The 16044-nt window shown below is 35.6% G+C and overlaps 1 protein-coding gene across 8 annotated transcripts in view; it reads right to left on the minus strand.

Moving 5' to 3' along the window:
- Positions 1-16044, minus strand: part of TMTC2 (transmembrane O-mannosyltransferase targeting cadherins 2) — a 369395-nt gene that overhangs the window by 164966 nt on the left and 188385 nt on the right. For all 8 annotated transcript variants that reach the window (XR_010830965.1, XR_010830962.1, XR_010830966.1 and 5 more), the window contains one exon: positions 8322-8443. Coding sequence is in view for 5 of the 8 variants with exons in the window: in XM_048061231.2 (XP_047917188.1) it covers positions 8322-8443 (122 nt within the window). In the remaining 3 variants the exon portion in view is untranslated. The remainder of the gene's footprint in view (positions 1-8321; positions 8444-16044) is intronic.

The following is a 16044-nucleotide window of genomic DNA, read 5'->3' on the forward strand; positions in this document are numbered from 1 at the left end:
TTGGCTTATATCTTGCATTTTTCTGTGATTACTGACAAAATTACTACACACAGAGTAGTAACAGGTGACTGGCAGCTACATTCAACCATGTAACAAAACAAAAAGATCTCTCTCTTTCATGGAAGCAGTTCATCCTGTGTCAGTGGTGTTTTCTGTAACAAGCTTTAAATTTATGTTGAGTAAAGTGAGAAGTTTAGAGCTCCCCTTTTCCTGTCTGCAGGAAGTTAGAAACAAGATACAGAAGATGAGATCCCTGAAGGAGGTTAGTTAGGGGTTACGTGCCTAAATACCCGCACCAGAGTAATTTACCAACCAGTAAGATGGAGATTTTCTATTTAAATGAAAATACTCAATTTTACAATTAGTTCTGTTACACATGGCATGCAGCCAAACATATATCCTAAGGGGACTGAGAAGTGTGTCTATGGATGCAATATTTATGGCATGTGGCCAACCTCAGAAGAAACACAAGCTCAATAGATGTCATTTACTGAGATTTCTGTAGTTTGGAAACCTTGACATTCAGCCTGGAGGTGTTAATGCTCCAGATGCACCAGATAACCAGACTTAATAAATAATAAATAAATAAATAGGGCCTATGGTTCTGAAGTCAATAAACATGACTTTCCACATTGAAGAGACTCCCCCATCCCCTACAAACAAATTGCTTGTAAACTGGAAACAAAAACAACTTCTGACATTTTGCAAATTTCAGAACTAAATCCAAACCTTGTGTTTGGATCAGTTTTAAGCCCCAAGGAATTTAAAGTGGCAAGAAAAATTACAGTGTCTGTGTCAGACTCAAAGACAAACTGAACACAGAGAAGAAGTGGACATTTCTTGGCTCAACTGGATTTCTTAGGGAGGGCCTACTGAAGTATTCAGTGTCATTAGTACTTTGTTATTTTGGGTGTTTAAGTGAAATATATGATTTTCATTTAAAAAAAAAAAGTCTTCCTAGATACAGTACTAACAGCCAGGGCATTTAGCCTCCCAAAATGAAATATCTCACAGCTTTGCTCATCTAATCAAATGACCTATTCAGAAAAAGTCTTTTCATAGTTTTAAGATTTCTGTATGTGTCGGCATCTACTTATCATTCCCAAAATAAATATCACTAAAAATATATATGTTGTTGTTTTAAAGTTATTAATTATTAAAAGAAGGGATAAACCGTTCTAGGAAATCTTACCTACATTTAACATACAGCTTTTCAACTGCTAACTCAGAAGAGAACTGACTCTTCTGACTTCATGGCTGTACTACTTTGCCCATGCTTCCTTCCAATTGGTGTAAGCTGATAGCAATTGCTAGCAATTGAACAATGAAATAAAAAGCGACAATATAACAGAGCTATCCAAATGCAAATTTCCTTTCTGTGTTGGAACACAATAAGCAAATAATTACAGAAATAGAAACCGTTGAATTAGTCTATTCGCTATTGCACTACGTTCCCCTTTGCCTATGCTGTCCCATGTCTTTCTGTTCTTCCCACCTTTCATTTACCTCCATGCTGTCATTTATTTGTATTTATTCTGAGATGACTTTCAAGGACTACACCAATTACTGAATATAGTAGGGTACTTGATAGTGGCACTATCTTACTTGATAGTAATTTAGCAACTAATCAACAATGGCAGCATAGCTTTCTGGCCTTCTGTTTGTCTGGAAAATAAGCAACAAACAACTGTGGGCAAAAATTTGGCCACCCACTGGGGAGAGGATATTCTGAACCTTAAAAAATGTATTTAACTTCAGTGTCAATACTGGAATGTCACAATCCTGTTTCTTTTATTTTAATCCAAAACACTGCCAAGTGTCTATCAGTCTATCAGTCTATGTCCTCCTTTCTCACCGTCCCCCTTTGGAGAAGACGTCTTAAAATAAAATATTTTAGATTTTAGGGAACATTCTAGGGTGATTATTACTGAATTTAATATGGTTTGGAGCTGTAACACAGAAATTTTACAAGGCAAAGTAAATTTTTTTTATAGCACTTTGGGTGATTTTCCAAGCCAGTAAAAAACAGAAGATTAACAGCACTGTGTGGAGCCATGTAAAATGCAAGAAACACTGTGCATTTTTTTTTTCCACAGGAATACAGTAAAGCCTATAATTCCTATATGCAAAATGATAAATGTTACAATATGGGGCTGTCCCTAAGTACATGAGCAATTACAGGCACTGCTGCAAGCTGTGAGGGGTGGTTTGTGGGCTCAACTTCACTCATAACAGATGAAACAAATCTTCAAACCAAGTTTATCTACAACTGAAATAAAGCTTCTCAGACTTGAGTGCTACTACAACAGCCATCCATGGCCTGGTGGCAGAGGCCAGACATGAGAAGGGAGGGCTTCTCAATCTTCTCTCTAAGAGGAGATTAAAGTGACAGGAGAAAAGAAAATTATAAAAACCTTACTTATGCATGATTTTTATTTTATGTTTTTTTAGATGATAGCCAACCCTTTTTCTTCTGGAAGGTCTGTTCATAAAATGGAAAATAAATTACAGCTTATGCTCAAGGCCTCACCTGGCACTGTCATTCTGACAGACTCGTTTTTATCTTAGAACTGGGAGCCTTGCAATTTTAAATACTTCACAAAAATTATGTTTTTCTTTATGATACAGCAATAAATTAGCTAAGCAAGGGATGAGGCTCAGGTTCCGTGACTCTAGACTCATGTACTACAAGTAGACTGGACAGGTCAACTAGCATGTCCCATTGACAAATTTCTCTTGTAATTTATTCAGTGTAACAAATTAAAGACATGAAAAAACATTGGAAATATAAAATGCTAAAGCACTGAAGTAAGTCCTAAAAAGCCACATATTTCTGAAAAATAAACAATAACAAAAGCACCAACTTAAGCCACAGACATCTGTCTGTTTTTCCATTATTTGACTAGCTGAGCTACTAATCATGCTTTTTAACCACTAATTTTTTGCTGTTCTAATATGTTATCAGGAAAATTGTAGCCTAGTAACCTTTAATCTTTAGATATGAACATATAACATTATCCAATATATGGGTTATGAAATACTTGTGACTTATGGAACTGTAAATTCATTAGTCATTCCTTTGGAGCCTTAATGGTCTCTTTTTTTCTGCAGATACAGCAGCACGCCAAAGACCACCTGGCATTTCTTGTATCACAACAAGCTAACAAGACAAAAGACAAGTATTTGCACTAAAAAAAAATAAAACAAAAACAACAACAAAACTTAAAAAATATGTATTTTATCATTAGTAAATAATTGACTCAAAAGTTTGTTGCATACAAATATGCACTATGCATGCATATATGCCATTTAAGCGTTTCAAGAATCAATGACAAATTAACACCCATTTTTCTGTGTGTGTGTGGTTTGTTCTTGTGTGTGTGTTTTGCTTTGTGTTCATACTATCGGTATTAAAATGTAAATTAAAGTTATTACAAGCTGAACAGCGTATTTTGAGTTTTAGGAATGTATATTTACAGTTATTCAGAAAGTAAATTTAACTGAGAATAATTTTGTGAAGAAACGTCACATTCAGCATTTGAAATTATGTTGCTGGACCAGATGTTGTCATCAGCAGGTTTTCAGGGGTGGTGAAGGGAAGATTGTTTTATTTGGATTTTTATTTCACTTTTTCCTTTTATTGGGTTTCCTTAGTTTTGCATCATTCCATATTTCCAGGTATACACATGCAAAAATTTATGTAGCCTTTAAAGAAGAAAACATTATTTTTTCAGGTTTGTCTAATAAACTGTTAGAAATTGGGCTTGTAACACCCTATAATCTCAATTTTCCCATAATTCTAACCTCAAAAAAAAAGTTTCAAGAATTTCCCTGTTTTTGAATAAGTACATTTTGTACTATTCATTAAATTATTTCTAGAAGTAAACAAGCTGCTTACAAACACTCTCAGAGGTTTTTAGTGTTGTTCATCTGTGGGAAAGAGAATATTGAACAGAAATAACTTCATGTTTTCTTATGAGGACTTTTCAGACTATATGCATGTTTATGAATGAAATCATCTACAAATTATGTGCACTTACACTGAGCATATAAAAAATATGAGAATTAGCACAAGTAAAATTAAATAGCATAGATTATGCTTTTGCTTGCTATTGTTCATCTCATCTCTCATAAAATGCAAGTTTAAAATTTAAATTGCCCTTCGGAACAGTAGCAACATTAGCTACATGCAAATGGATAGAGATGATGACATGAATTAATATCTGTCACTTACAGCATGATTGCAATCATTTTAAGTTTATCATAGCAGATGAATTGTGATTTACCTTTTTTAGAGCTTGGAAAAGGTAACCCATTCCAGTACAAGCTAATCCTCCTTTAAAACCTATTTTCAATATAAGAGAATAATAGTCTTCAATATGAAATATGTGTCTGTAAAAGGGCCTTGACTCAGGATAATGCATTTTAGTAAACTGGAACTAGCTTCAGCATAAAAACAAAGATAGCTACATAGAATCATAGAACAATTCGTGCTGGAAAAGACCTTAAGATATCATCCTGTTCAATTCCCTACTCAAACTAGACTTAGTATTTTCTTTAGACCAGATTGTTCATGTGGTGTGGTTATTGTTCAAGTTGGAAATAAATGTATATATAACATTTTTTTTTCATTGCTAAGTTACTAAACTCATGTACAATACTGTACCTTTAAGTGTGCTGGAAAATCCATTATTTAAAAAAAAAAAAAAAGGAAAAAAAGGACATGGATAGGTAATCATGAATTCAGAAAAGATGCTTTTTCATGTTCAGAGATTCTAGTTTGTGTTTGACAGAACCAAGGCAACATGAATAAAATAATGGTTTACTCTCTAGAATGTTCACTTGTTTCTATGTCTCTGTTTATGAAACTGACAAGTTTTTGCTGCAAGTTGGGAAATGATAGCCTGCTATAATGAGCAAGCTGTTTTCCAGTCTACACACTGGCTATAGGTCAGCCTCACATTTCCTCATAGGAAGGAAAAAAACGACAAAACAAAGCAAAACAAAACAAAACATAAGGTACAAGAAGCTGGTGCAGGTATTTAGATTGGCACTAAGGGAATAAATGCATCATGTCATGAAGTAAGCATTAATACTGGCAACAGACATAAGGGGGCAAAAAACGGGGGTTGAAATTACGCCACTTTATTGCTTTATTGGAACGAAGTCAGGAAGTAAAACATAGCCGAATTTGTGAACTTCACAGGTTAGATTTTACTGCCTCTTTTTTTTTTTTTTTTTTTTTTATAGTACAATAATACAATTGCGTTTGGCTGAAACTTGGGAACTTGTCTAAAATCCTACTTCTCTCGCCCCCATCCCTCAACTTCACTGACAGAGAAGAATTTTCTATCTATATTAGCACCTACTCCTACCCTTCACTTTATCAAACATCTCACATTTCTCTCCTGGGAAAGAGACAGAGAAGTGTTATCAATAGTTTTGTCTCATTACTTGCATTCAGACAAAGGACTGCAAAAAGTCTGAAGGTTTGGTTCCAAAATGCATATGACAGATGAACGGAAACAAGCCTCTAAAACATCTCTCCTCTAACATCTGAAAACTTACTGAAGTAGACTTCTCTCCCTCATAAATACACCGGCTGTGAATAAATGACCATAAGCCTAGGTAGCAAAGTTAAATGGAAGAATAAATCACTGTGGTACCTCATGATCAGTATGGACTGAAACAACTATGCCAAAGGGAGTAGTTCTAGAGCTACTGAACCCCAGGAAAGTCTGTGCAGTCTTGCAGGAAGGATGTCATTTATAGCAATCATATATTTGTGATGGGAACTAATACTAGTACAGGCTAGAAACTAGTCAAAATTCATTTAATGTGAATCATCGAGCAGATGGTAGACTGCAAAACTTATTAGGGATAAGTGACCAACACAGAGATAAAAATTTGTATTATACTGCCAAATCTCTCCATCATCCAATTTTTTTATTTAATGTCTTTTCAGACTTTGTAACTAAAAGAACCAAATAAAATGAATTTGAATACAAAAAAGACAAATTAACATTTTTGTCATGAATGAAATATCCACTTGTGAAATTTCCCACTATCTCTAATTACGTTGTCATCAATGTGTTTTCTTGCATTTATGAAAATGTCACTACAGGCAATAAGGACATCAGCGCTGCATTTTCAGCTTATGCTGCTGTTATCAGAATAGACATGAGCCCTATCTGTACGTGTTGCCCTGAATATCAGAAGAAGTGGCAGAAATAAAAAAAGTGTCAAGAGATGATAATAAACAGGTGTGATGGGAACAGACTACAGTTATGGCAGAATGAGTACAGAATAGCAAGTATGCATTGGGAAGGGACAGGCAGAGTATTTTATTGGCCTAGCATGGTAAGGGTTTCAGTCTTCAAAGCTGTATATAACTCCTGTCCTTTTTGCTAATGGGACACATTCTTCTACAAGCATAGTTGAGATCCTCAAGGCAAAATCCACCTCAAATGCATACTGTGTTTATATCCCTGATGAAAAGCAAACAGTTCAATTCTACTATAAGGATTTGCGCACATTATTCATCACGTCCTTTCCAAAGCTGGGGTATGCCACTGATAGTTAATCCTATAACTGAACATTCGTAATGAGGGGACAAAATCCAGAATTTCTTTTCAGTGGCTCACAATGCCTGTAAGGAGTTATTGGATTTAGGGGTTTTGTTATTTTGAAGAAAATTAAGAGACTTTTTTTTCCCTGAGCAACTGCAAGACCTTCCTTAGCAGGCTTATATTTCACATACACGGAAGTCCAGAAAATGAACAAAACTAACCATAGTGTACAAAGGGTAGGAAAAGAAAGAGAGAGGGAGGGGGAAAGGAAAAAGAAAATGGATTTTAATTGAGAAATCTCTTCCTTTCCCCACAGCAATTCTAACAAATTGGAATTTCTGTGTCAAAGATCTAAGAAAAAACCAATAATACTGTCTTTTTGATACTATTCTTAGATGCAAGCTATGAAGATATCTGCTGGAAAAACAAGGTAATTTAGGTAATTATGCTGTATAACCTACTTATAGTTCCATTCCAGAGGAAGGTAGTCAGTGAGTGCATGCATTCGTGAATATCTGGGAAATTCTAACAAGAACTGGAAATCTTAGCAGAACAATGTTTTTCCAGAGACTGAATTTGACAGGGACTGCGAATATAACACTAACAGCTTGACTTCTAGCTCAAGCTACAACCTCTCATCAAGAGAGTTTTTATAAAACTATTCAACATTAAGTGATAAGACCGAAAATTTTTTAATTCTTTATAATTATGTTACTTGTTGCTCAGATAGAGGCCTTCTGTTCTAATCTCTCCCCCTTTTGCAAATACAGATACTTTTAGCAGCAGTGGATCTGCTGAAATTAATTTTGAACTGTTTTTCTTGACTTGATCTCTACCCTGTGTCCAAGGACATATTTTGCTTAAAGATTGGTCAGGACATAAACAAGGTCAAAGTAAAAGCTTACAGCTGGTGAAAAGTTGAGTGAAAAGTTGATTCAGGCTCAGGCACGCTGACTGAAGAGCCATACAAAGGCGTATCAGTAGAGCATAGAAAGGATATATGAAACAAGTGGGGTGAACAATTAAAGCAAATGTGGAAGAAACAGACAGGAAAGAGGATGCTGTCAGAAAAAAATACGAAAGAAGTGAAAGGTAGTTTTAAAACAGGGCTATTTTAGTCAATAGAACAGAAAACCCTTTTCATCTTCAAAATGTGTGAAAATCAAGGAGAGACTGGCACTCTGCTGTAACTATCATGGGGCTAGTCTACCTGGAGCTGAAAGTTCCTCCTTACTGAAAAGGCAGAGTAGATTTTGAAGAAATTAAAAAGTCCAACTCTTCTGATTTGCTAGAAGTAACTTTTAGACAGGAGTTGTTTATTTCCATTTTGCATGCTCAAAGAGACACTTCTAAAGAGGTGTAAATTCAAAGCATGAGACGTAAGTTGCAAAGTACAGGACACCCCTACCTCTGCCACGGGTTGTTACAACAGCCCTGGGTCAAACACTAGATACCTTTTTTATATTTATATCATTATACCTGTGACCTAACTACTGATAAAGAAGGCCCTTTTAACCAAATATTATAGTTTCAGTGCTCTAACTACTGTTTTATTCCAGCACAGAGGAGGTGATAGTTCAGGCATGGTTACAATGTTTCACAACAGAAAAAACATACACTATCAAATTCCTTCCTTAGCAAGCATAACTGGAACACTACAATCAGTAATTTTCAGGCCAAAGTCTTCCTGTCCCTTCACCTTACCTACCGAAAAGGCCTGGGACGGACCCCCAGCAGTGCTGATTAACTCACCGTCAGGGCCAGCAGTTTCCCATAGGTGAGATGTGCTGGAATGTGGTCGCTCTTGGATCGCAGTGACTCCACGTACCAGTGCTCCGCTTCTGGCAGCCGGCTCATTCTCATATATGCTTCTCCTATAGGGCGAAACACATGCTAGTGAGAATGCCACTGAATTTTCAAGATTTCCACAGATTTACTATCTCATTTATAATTTTCTGTTTATTAAATGGGCAGAGATCTTGGAAAGGGTGAAGTGCTTTGAACACCTGCAATGAAAAAATAATAGTAAATAGCCTTACAGACACTTGAGCAAGGAGATTCTAAGTTATGGCCTGGTTAGGGCTGAAAGAGCATGGTTTAGATGAAAGGCTTGTTGGAACAGAATTGCAAGAGAGAGCTCCAGCTGTGAAGTTTCAGCCAGAAGTCTCTAAGGAACAGAATTTTTATCACATCTACTATAGAAAAGTTACTTCTTTTTCATCAGTCTACATTGCACAGCATGGAGCAGAAGGAATAATACAGAATGAGCTTGCATTTAACCATAACACACCAAGAATCTAGATCTAAGAAAACAAAAAAAAACTAGTCAAGGTTAAGAAAACAGTCCTGAAAGACTGGTGGGAGAGCAAGACAAAAACCCCTAATCTCTGAAGATAGTTAAATACGTTCATCTGCCACAATTAGATTAAATTAGAATACAGCATCCATAATTTTAAAATTGCTAGTCTTAGGAAGTCACGTATGAAACGACCAAAATTAGAATTTTTTTCAAAGTAAAACCCCTTAATGTAAGAGGCTGAGGAAGGCAATGTTGAAGAATGTGCTGTCAGAAAGCCACACTGTGGTACAGATAATTGTAGGCTTTAATTTTCTGAGAAAGGACTTCTCATGCTGAGAAAGAAAGGCTCCAAGAAATAACACGATCAAATTTCTCAAAGATTGGAAGTAAGCAGTATCAACAACTAGGTAGTGGTGAAGAACAGCTGCTTTCAGATTAATACCCAGCACTGACACAGCTCTTTTGCAAGGGCTCTAGATGCAAATATGCCCCTGCCCAACTGAAGGACTGAAAAAGCCTGCAGCAGTCAGGATTTCACCATCTCACCAGATGATTCATACCAAATAATTTTTCCCCAGAATTATTTATATTTTCTGTTCAAGCTTGAGGCCAACTATTACACCTCCAAAACTCAGAGAAAAAGGTATCACCAACCTGCTCAAAGAGGCAAAATAGAAAGACCTCTTACCATGTGAGCTAGTACTATTTTTTTTTTAACAGACGCTAGAGAGGGTTTTCTTGATTAAAGAAATTTGGACAAGGCCCAGTTAGATTTTGTCGTTTGCTTGTTTCCTACTTTTGTCACCATACACTTGGCAAAATGTGGCACAGAAATTTGAGTTTCAGGAATTAGCATGATGTAGAGTAAGAAGTCATGCTGTCCAAGGCTAAGGGGAGCCAACGTGAATTTTATCAGAAAATAGAGTTATTTCAAAAAGGGCCACAAGCCTATTAAGCTAGCAAACCAGGATTTCTAATTCAATTGTCTAAATAGTATTCTATACTTGCATTGGTCTTGGATATCTGATTAAATACATAGAAGGAGCTGATGTTTCAGTCCCAGCAGTACCCAAGTGATTCTATCAAAAAAAAAAAAACTATTTAAAACAAAAACAAACAAACAAACAAAATAAAAAGGCAACACCACCAAAATAACTAAAACAAACAAAAAAAAAGTCATATCAAAACAAACAAATCAAAAATAAAAGCAGGAAAAAACACATGAACACCCGTGATCAAATTCATCATGTAAATTTTTTTTCCACTATGTTGGCACTCACAAATACGTAGCATAACATTATATTTTATTATGCGCAAAACAAAGTCATGAAGTCAAGTATTGAAAGACTGGAAAAAAACAGAAGACAAGCTATACGCTCCCTTTAGCTCCTGTCTCTCTGGATGTATGCTTTATGGCAGAATGTTTAATTATTTGATTGCCTACTATTTTTCCCAGAGGCTCCTGCTTCATTTAGCATACAGGAAATGAGGAAAACATATTGCCTTTTTTTTTATTTTATGTGGAAAATTTCAGCCCAACCTGTTACGGCTTGGCAAAGTTTCAAGCAATTAGCAACAAGATCCTTTAAAAAGAAATGTAAGCAGCCATAAGAGATGGAGTTGTTATCTGCTGGTAGTACGTGCTGAATGCACTGCCAAATTTCAGAAGGATCCAAGACTCTCATCTATTTTTCATGATGCATTCTGATATAGGAAGAGATTAACATCTTCAGTGCACTGGCAAATTCAATTTTTAATAGGTTTTAAGAGCTCAGCTACTTTACGAGCTAACCTCCTAAAACTCTGAGGGTATTTCTGAGCTGTGCCTCTAGAAATGAAGCATTGACGATATGTCAATCTAAATGTCAAATTGTAGAAAAAGAAATTTTATTCCCTCAAAGTCTTTACAGGGAATTCTCTGTATGTGAACTTTTTTTTTTTTTCCTTCCTGAAGAGTCTGTTTTGTGCCCATAAACCACATGATTTGCTACATTATAGGTGATTAAAATGTGTCATTACAATGGAAGGAAGTACTGTTGGAGGGTCTGTTATTAATTTCCTTTTTCTAAATGATTTAGAAGGACACTCCTGTTTAAAAAGAAATCAAAATGATTTGAAAACTGAGTAAGGCTCTGCAACCGCCATACTCAAAGACAAAAAAAAAAATCTAGCAACTGTTAATTGAAATGTTAATTAAATCAAGTGATTTTATTTGTTAGACTAATGTAATTTTATTAAAAAGCTTTTCATCTGTAGATAGTTTTCCAACAAAATTACAGAGAAAATATGTATGGCTTGAATTCCATCATTCTGGATGTATTTCTATGTCTAAGAAAGATTAATATAAGAACAATAATTGTCAGTTACAAGTCTGAATTTTTATAATGTTGCAATATAAATGATTTAGTCATTAGGAAAATAGTGGACCCTGTGTTGGCAGAAAGTATGCAAACCAGTGGTACACGTAAAGAGGTTTCAGAATTTAACAAGTATTTAATTTGTAATATCTTTCAGAACTCATGCTAAAAAACTGAGAGAGATCAAACACACACACACACACACACCAAAAAAAAAAAAAATTAATGAGATCTGTCAGGTCTATAAAGTTCAGGAAAGTTGCATTCTACTTTACCATTAAAGTTAACAGCAGCAGAGAAGAAATTCAGGGCAGTGGTAACCATAAGAAAAACTGAGAGTTATCTCAGTTCCCTAACACGTATCAACATGCAGCCACATGCAGCAGTGCCTGACAATGAATGGTGGCAAAAAATTCAACAGCAAACTGGAGCAAAAGGAGACAAATCAGTCATTCAAAAAATGTCTTGTTTTTTACAGGGTTGTTTATACACCCACTTTTGCTACTTACACACTCATTCCTTAGCCTATTCCACAAGGAGAAACATAGATAATTAAATTGTAGCTCTTATTTACTAATATAATACAAGAAAGCACATTAATATGAAACTTAAACCTTATTTAAAGGACTGTACACGTAGTTCAATAACACCTCCATTAGTACTTTATGACAAGGGAATGAGTAATGGACTCTTTTAACTAGACTTATACCATTGTAACTAAAATTCTGGTACTCAGATTGATTTTCTTTGCAAGAAAGAGAGATCAATTGCAAGACTACCATTATCCAAAGCAATCTTTCTACATTTCTTCAGATTCCTTGGGACTGAAAAATTTTCTTTCAAAATACTGCATAAACAAACAATGCTAAAATTATCACAGGATAAATGAATTACGAATAATTAAAGAATAATATCAATAATAATAAATATTAAATATTGATATTAAATAATAATAAGAAGAAAGGATCAGCTTACTACCAGCTATTTCCCCAGGAACATTAACTTTATACTTGATAATGAAGTGGAATATGAGCTTTATGCAAATCCTCCAAAAGGAAAACACAGAAGATGAGGTTTGCTATACACATTGTATATTGTTAGAAGACCATTAAACACCATTTGCCTGAAAGAACCTTACATGGTTGTCCATTAACCTCCCAGCTTCCGATTTCTGATTTTCTTGGTGTTGGATGCACTGCAGATAACATCATTCTTTCAGTACCATGGCAGCCAGACCTCTGCAAAACCCAGGCAAAGGCCATCTTCTTGCAGGGAGCACAGTAGACTTACAGATGAGTGAGTACAATGAACCTATGAATGTAACAGCACTGTGCCACGTACTCATACTTTCAGATTAAGAGCATAAATTCTTCTGTGGTCCTTCTCTTAGGATTTCAAAAGATATTGCTGAAAAGACAACTGAAAAATTCTCTCTCTAGGGGAGACAATGCAGAGTAAATGTGCATATGTAGTTATCTGCCACCAAAATTTCTGGATGGTAAAAATATAAAATCCCAGAAGAGAGTTTGGCATTGACAAGAGCAGATCTCAAAAGAGAAAAGACAACGGAGGTGCATTTTAAAAAGGAAAAGGTCTATCATATACCTTCAGTCAGGATTCAAATTTCATTTTTCCATTGTTTCTTTGGATTGGGAATATAAACAGGTTGCCTTAGAAAAAGATGGAGAGGTCTATGACCCCACGTACCACAATGGGTCTGTGTCTTTCATAACACAGATGTGCAGTCCTCCTGTGCAAATTAAGGCCACAGGTGCTCTTGCCATAAATGTACCTCTCTAGATACATAATTTCCTTCTTTTTTTTTTTTCTCTTAGGTATCAGTGCATACAATAACATAATAAATCTAGGAGCATAGTTTGATGTTATATTTTATTGTTCAAAATACACTGCACTTTTCAGTGTTGGTGATAAATATGCAGTGCATGTACATCTCTGAAACAGATGAAGCATGTGAGCTTAATGAGCATCAAGTTCTGCATAGACTAAGCATATTCTATTTTTTTTTTCCCTTTCACAGAATAATCTCCTTGAAGATTTCAAGGAGTGCATTGTATTTTAGGAGGGTTTTTGATGGAAGGGAGTCAATCCACATTTACTTTGGTTGAGCAGATTCTTATAGTTCTCAATTAGCCAAAGCAAAGCCTTTGATCTGATTTAATTAGACCAGTAATCTACTTTTCAATGAAAATACCTGAAGTGGAAAACAGATACAAATGAAGGGCAAAATAAAATAAGTTGCAGCATGGAACAGCATGGACTTAGCACAGCTGTTTGTTGTTACACAAAGAGTTCCAGTGAACGAAGCAAACTGACAGAAACGGAGGCCCTGAGCTCACCTGAGACAGATAAGTTCATTTTCATTTCCCAACAGATGTGCAGCCAGCAGTAAATTGTAAGGTACAAACTGACTAAGAATTAATAACTGAACAAGTGATTGTACTCTTTTCTTGCCTTTTACTTTACGTACACATTTTATACATATATTTCATTTTATTTTATGTTTTATGTTTTTTTCAGTATAACATGGACATTATGCCAGAACAGGTTTCTTTAAAATACTCTTAATAGAAGCACTTTCTATTATGATCATGTCTAACTGGAATCCCTGGAGTCCAGTTTCAGTATTGGACTATATTTTTAGCCCACAAATGTTATGTTAGTATTTATTTTCATACAAAATCCTGTATGTTTAAAGTACAAATACATTCTTGGCCCTTTCAGAATATTGTCTAAGCATATTCAGGCATTTCACAAGAAACTAAAGATCAACAGTCTAAAAAAAAACTGGTCTCAAACACTGCATGTCCCACCCACTCAGCAACTCACTGCTGTAGCCTTCATACCCAGTTTGAATCCTTCAAACAAAACAAAGTGAAAAAACGGGAGACAGCTCAATCAGCCCAGAGATTTACACTCAAGCTTTGGACTGCAGATATGAACTACAGTAGTCTGCAAAGTCTCGGACAGGGTTAGGGTTAAAGCAGCAGGAAGGCGCTTGAGGGGGAAAAAGGAAGCAAAACCTTTTACACCCCTTACTACTGGAGTGGACTCCATTCTCATTCGAGAACATGAAATAAGATACACATATGAAAGAAAAAAAAAAGAAAAAAAAAAACCATTTTTTTTCCAACCAAGACAATCTTTCAAGAAAAAAGTGTTTGAAATGCACATTTAGTAAGCAATTATCAGGAAAGGTTTGTGAGATGCGTAGTGAGTGCATTGATGACTGGAGCTCAGACAAGTGTAGGTAACATGCTCTGCATAAGTTATGAAGTGGGATACGCATTTCACAGCTTAATCATCTTTGGCTCTTAAAAAGTAAGTCTTGCACAGTATGAACTGTAAAACTACACCAACAAAAGTGTTTCTTGGAATTCTAAACAATATTTAAAAGTAATTCAATAAAAAAACATTTAATGGGAGCAAGGGGAAAATGGGATAGGAGCCTTAACAATGTTAACAGGTTTGTACAAACAGCCACATCCACCCCAAAGCATAATCAAATAAAGTGATAGTTATGTTATAATCATCAACACAGAAAGTCTCGCTACATGCTAAGCCTTTATACTTATGATGCAAACCTCTGCACCAGATGTAAAATCTGGCTCCCCTTTCCTGTTCTGTACCTGGCTTTCACTAGCGTATGATTTGTTTTCTGTCCGTGTGCAATGTAGCAGATTAGCAAGAAGAAATCTGAACAGTGTCATTAACCATATTCACTCCTGCAACGTTAGTTTCTTCTGTAACTTGCATTTCTCTCATCAAAAAGGTTTGCAAGACTTTGCATTAAATGCACTTGAAAATAGACGTTCAGATGTTAGTTGGCAAGGACAGATGAAATGCGATCATGACGTTTGTCTTTATGACAATAGCTTCCCAGTCTAATCCTGAACAATGTCACCCCAACATCTTCTTACTGTTCAATATTAAAATAAAGCCCCCATGCTCCACCTCACACCACTTCACTGGCAAGGAGTATGAATTACTGTAGCAGGTGGGCCAGTGTGGTTTTAAAAGCAATGTAATACAATCAACTGTACAATATCAGATTTCAAGAACGCAAAAGACATCTAGAGTACAGGCTGATCCTTAAGCAATCCTAATATTGGCATTAAAGTGTTCAAGATCCCACAGGGACCATTTTATCTTTTGACCCCAGGTTTTAATTGAAACTTTAAACAAAATATATTACCTATTTAATGGAGCTGAGCTGGACTCTGGCCTTTGTAGTGCATGTTGTCATGCCAAGCAAATTAATCTGTGTAACCTTAGTATGTACTTTTTAATTTACATCAAAGAAATATGACATAGAGAAAATAAATATCAAGCCAACCCTATACAGTCTGTTGAATAATTATTTTGATTCTAGTTTTAGAGTTTTAATTTTTAGCTGTTTGGTGTTCTTTTAGGGAAAAAAAAAAAAAAGGTTTTACTTCTTGGTACAAAGCCAGAGAAACATATGGTTTCCTTAGCTGAGTTGTTGCACACCTGGCAAAATAAATCACAGCAACAGGAGACCAAAATTTACCCTGCAACTTTTCATATGCACAAACTTAGAACATTTGATGTTGGTCTTCTGGCTCTGCCTGTTGTACAATGAATAAAATGCAAAGTCAAATGGATGTCTTGCTTCTTGAAGCCCAGTACTTCTTTTTGTTCAGGAGACAAGTTACTCTAAGTTTTAAGAAATGAGAGTCAGCTGGGCAGACTGGCACACTGGGGGAATGAGCTCCTGGGTCTGGCAGAGCAAAAGGCCAGTAGAAACCAGTGCAGGAAAAGAACGGTAAGACAAACAGGG

The sequence above is a fragment of the Anser cygnoides genome, chromosome 1 (genome assembly GCF_040182565.1).
Source record: "Anser cygnoides isolate HZ-2024a breed goose chromosome 1, Taihu_goose_T2T_genome, whole genome shotgun sequence".
Classification (NCBI taxonomy): domain Eukaryota; kingdom Metazoa; phylum Chordata; class Aves; order Anseriformes; family Anatidae; genus Anser; species Anser cygnoides.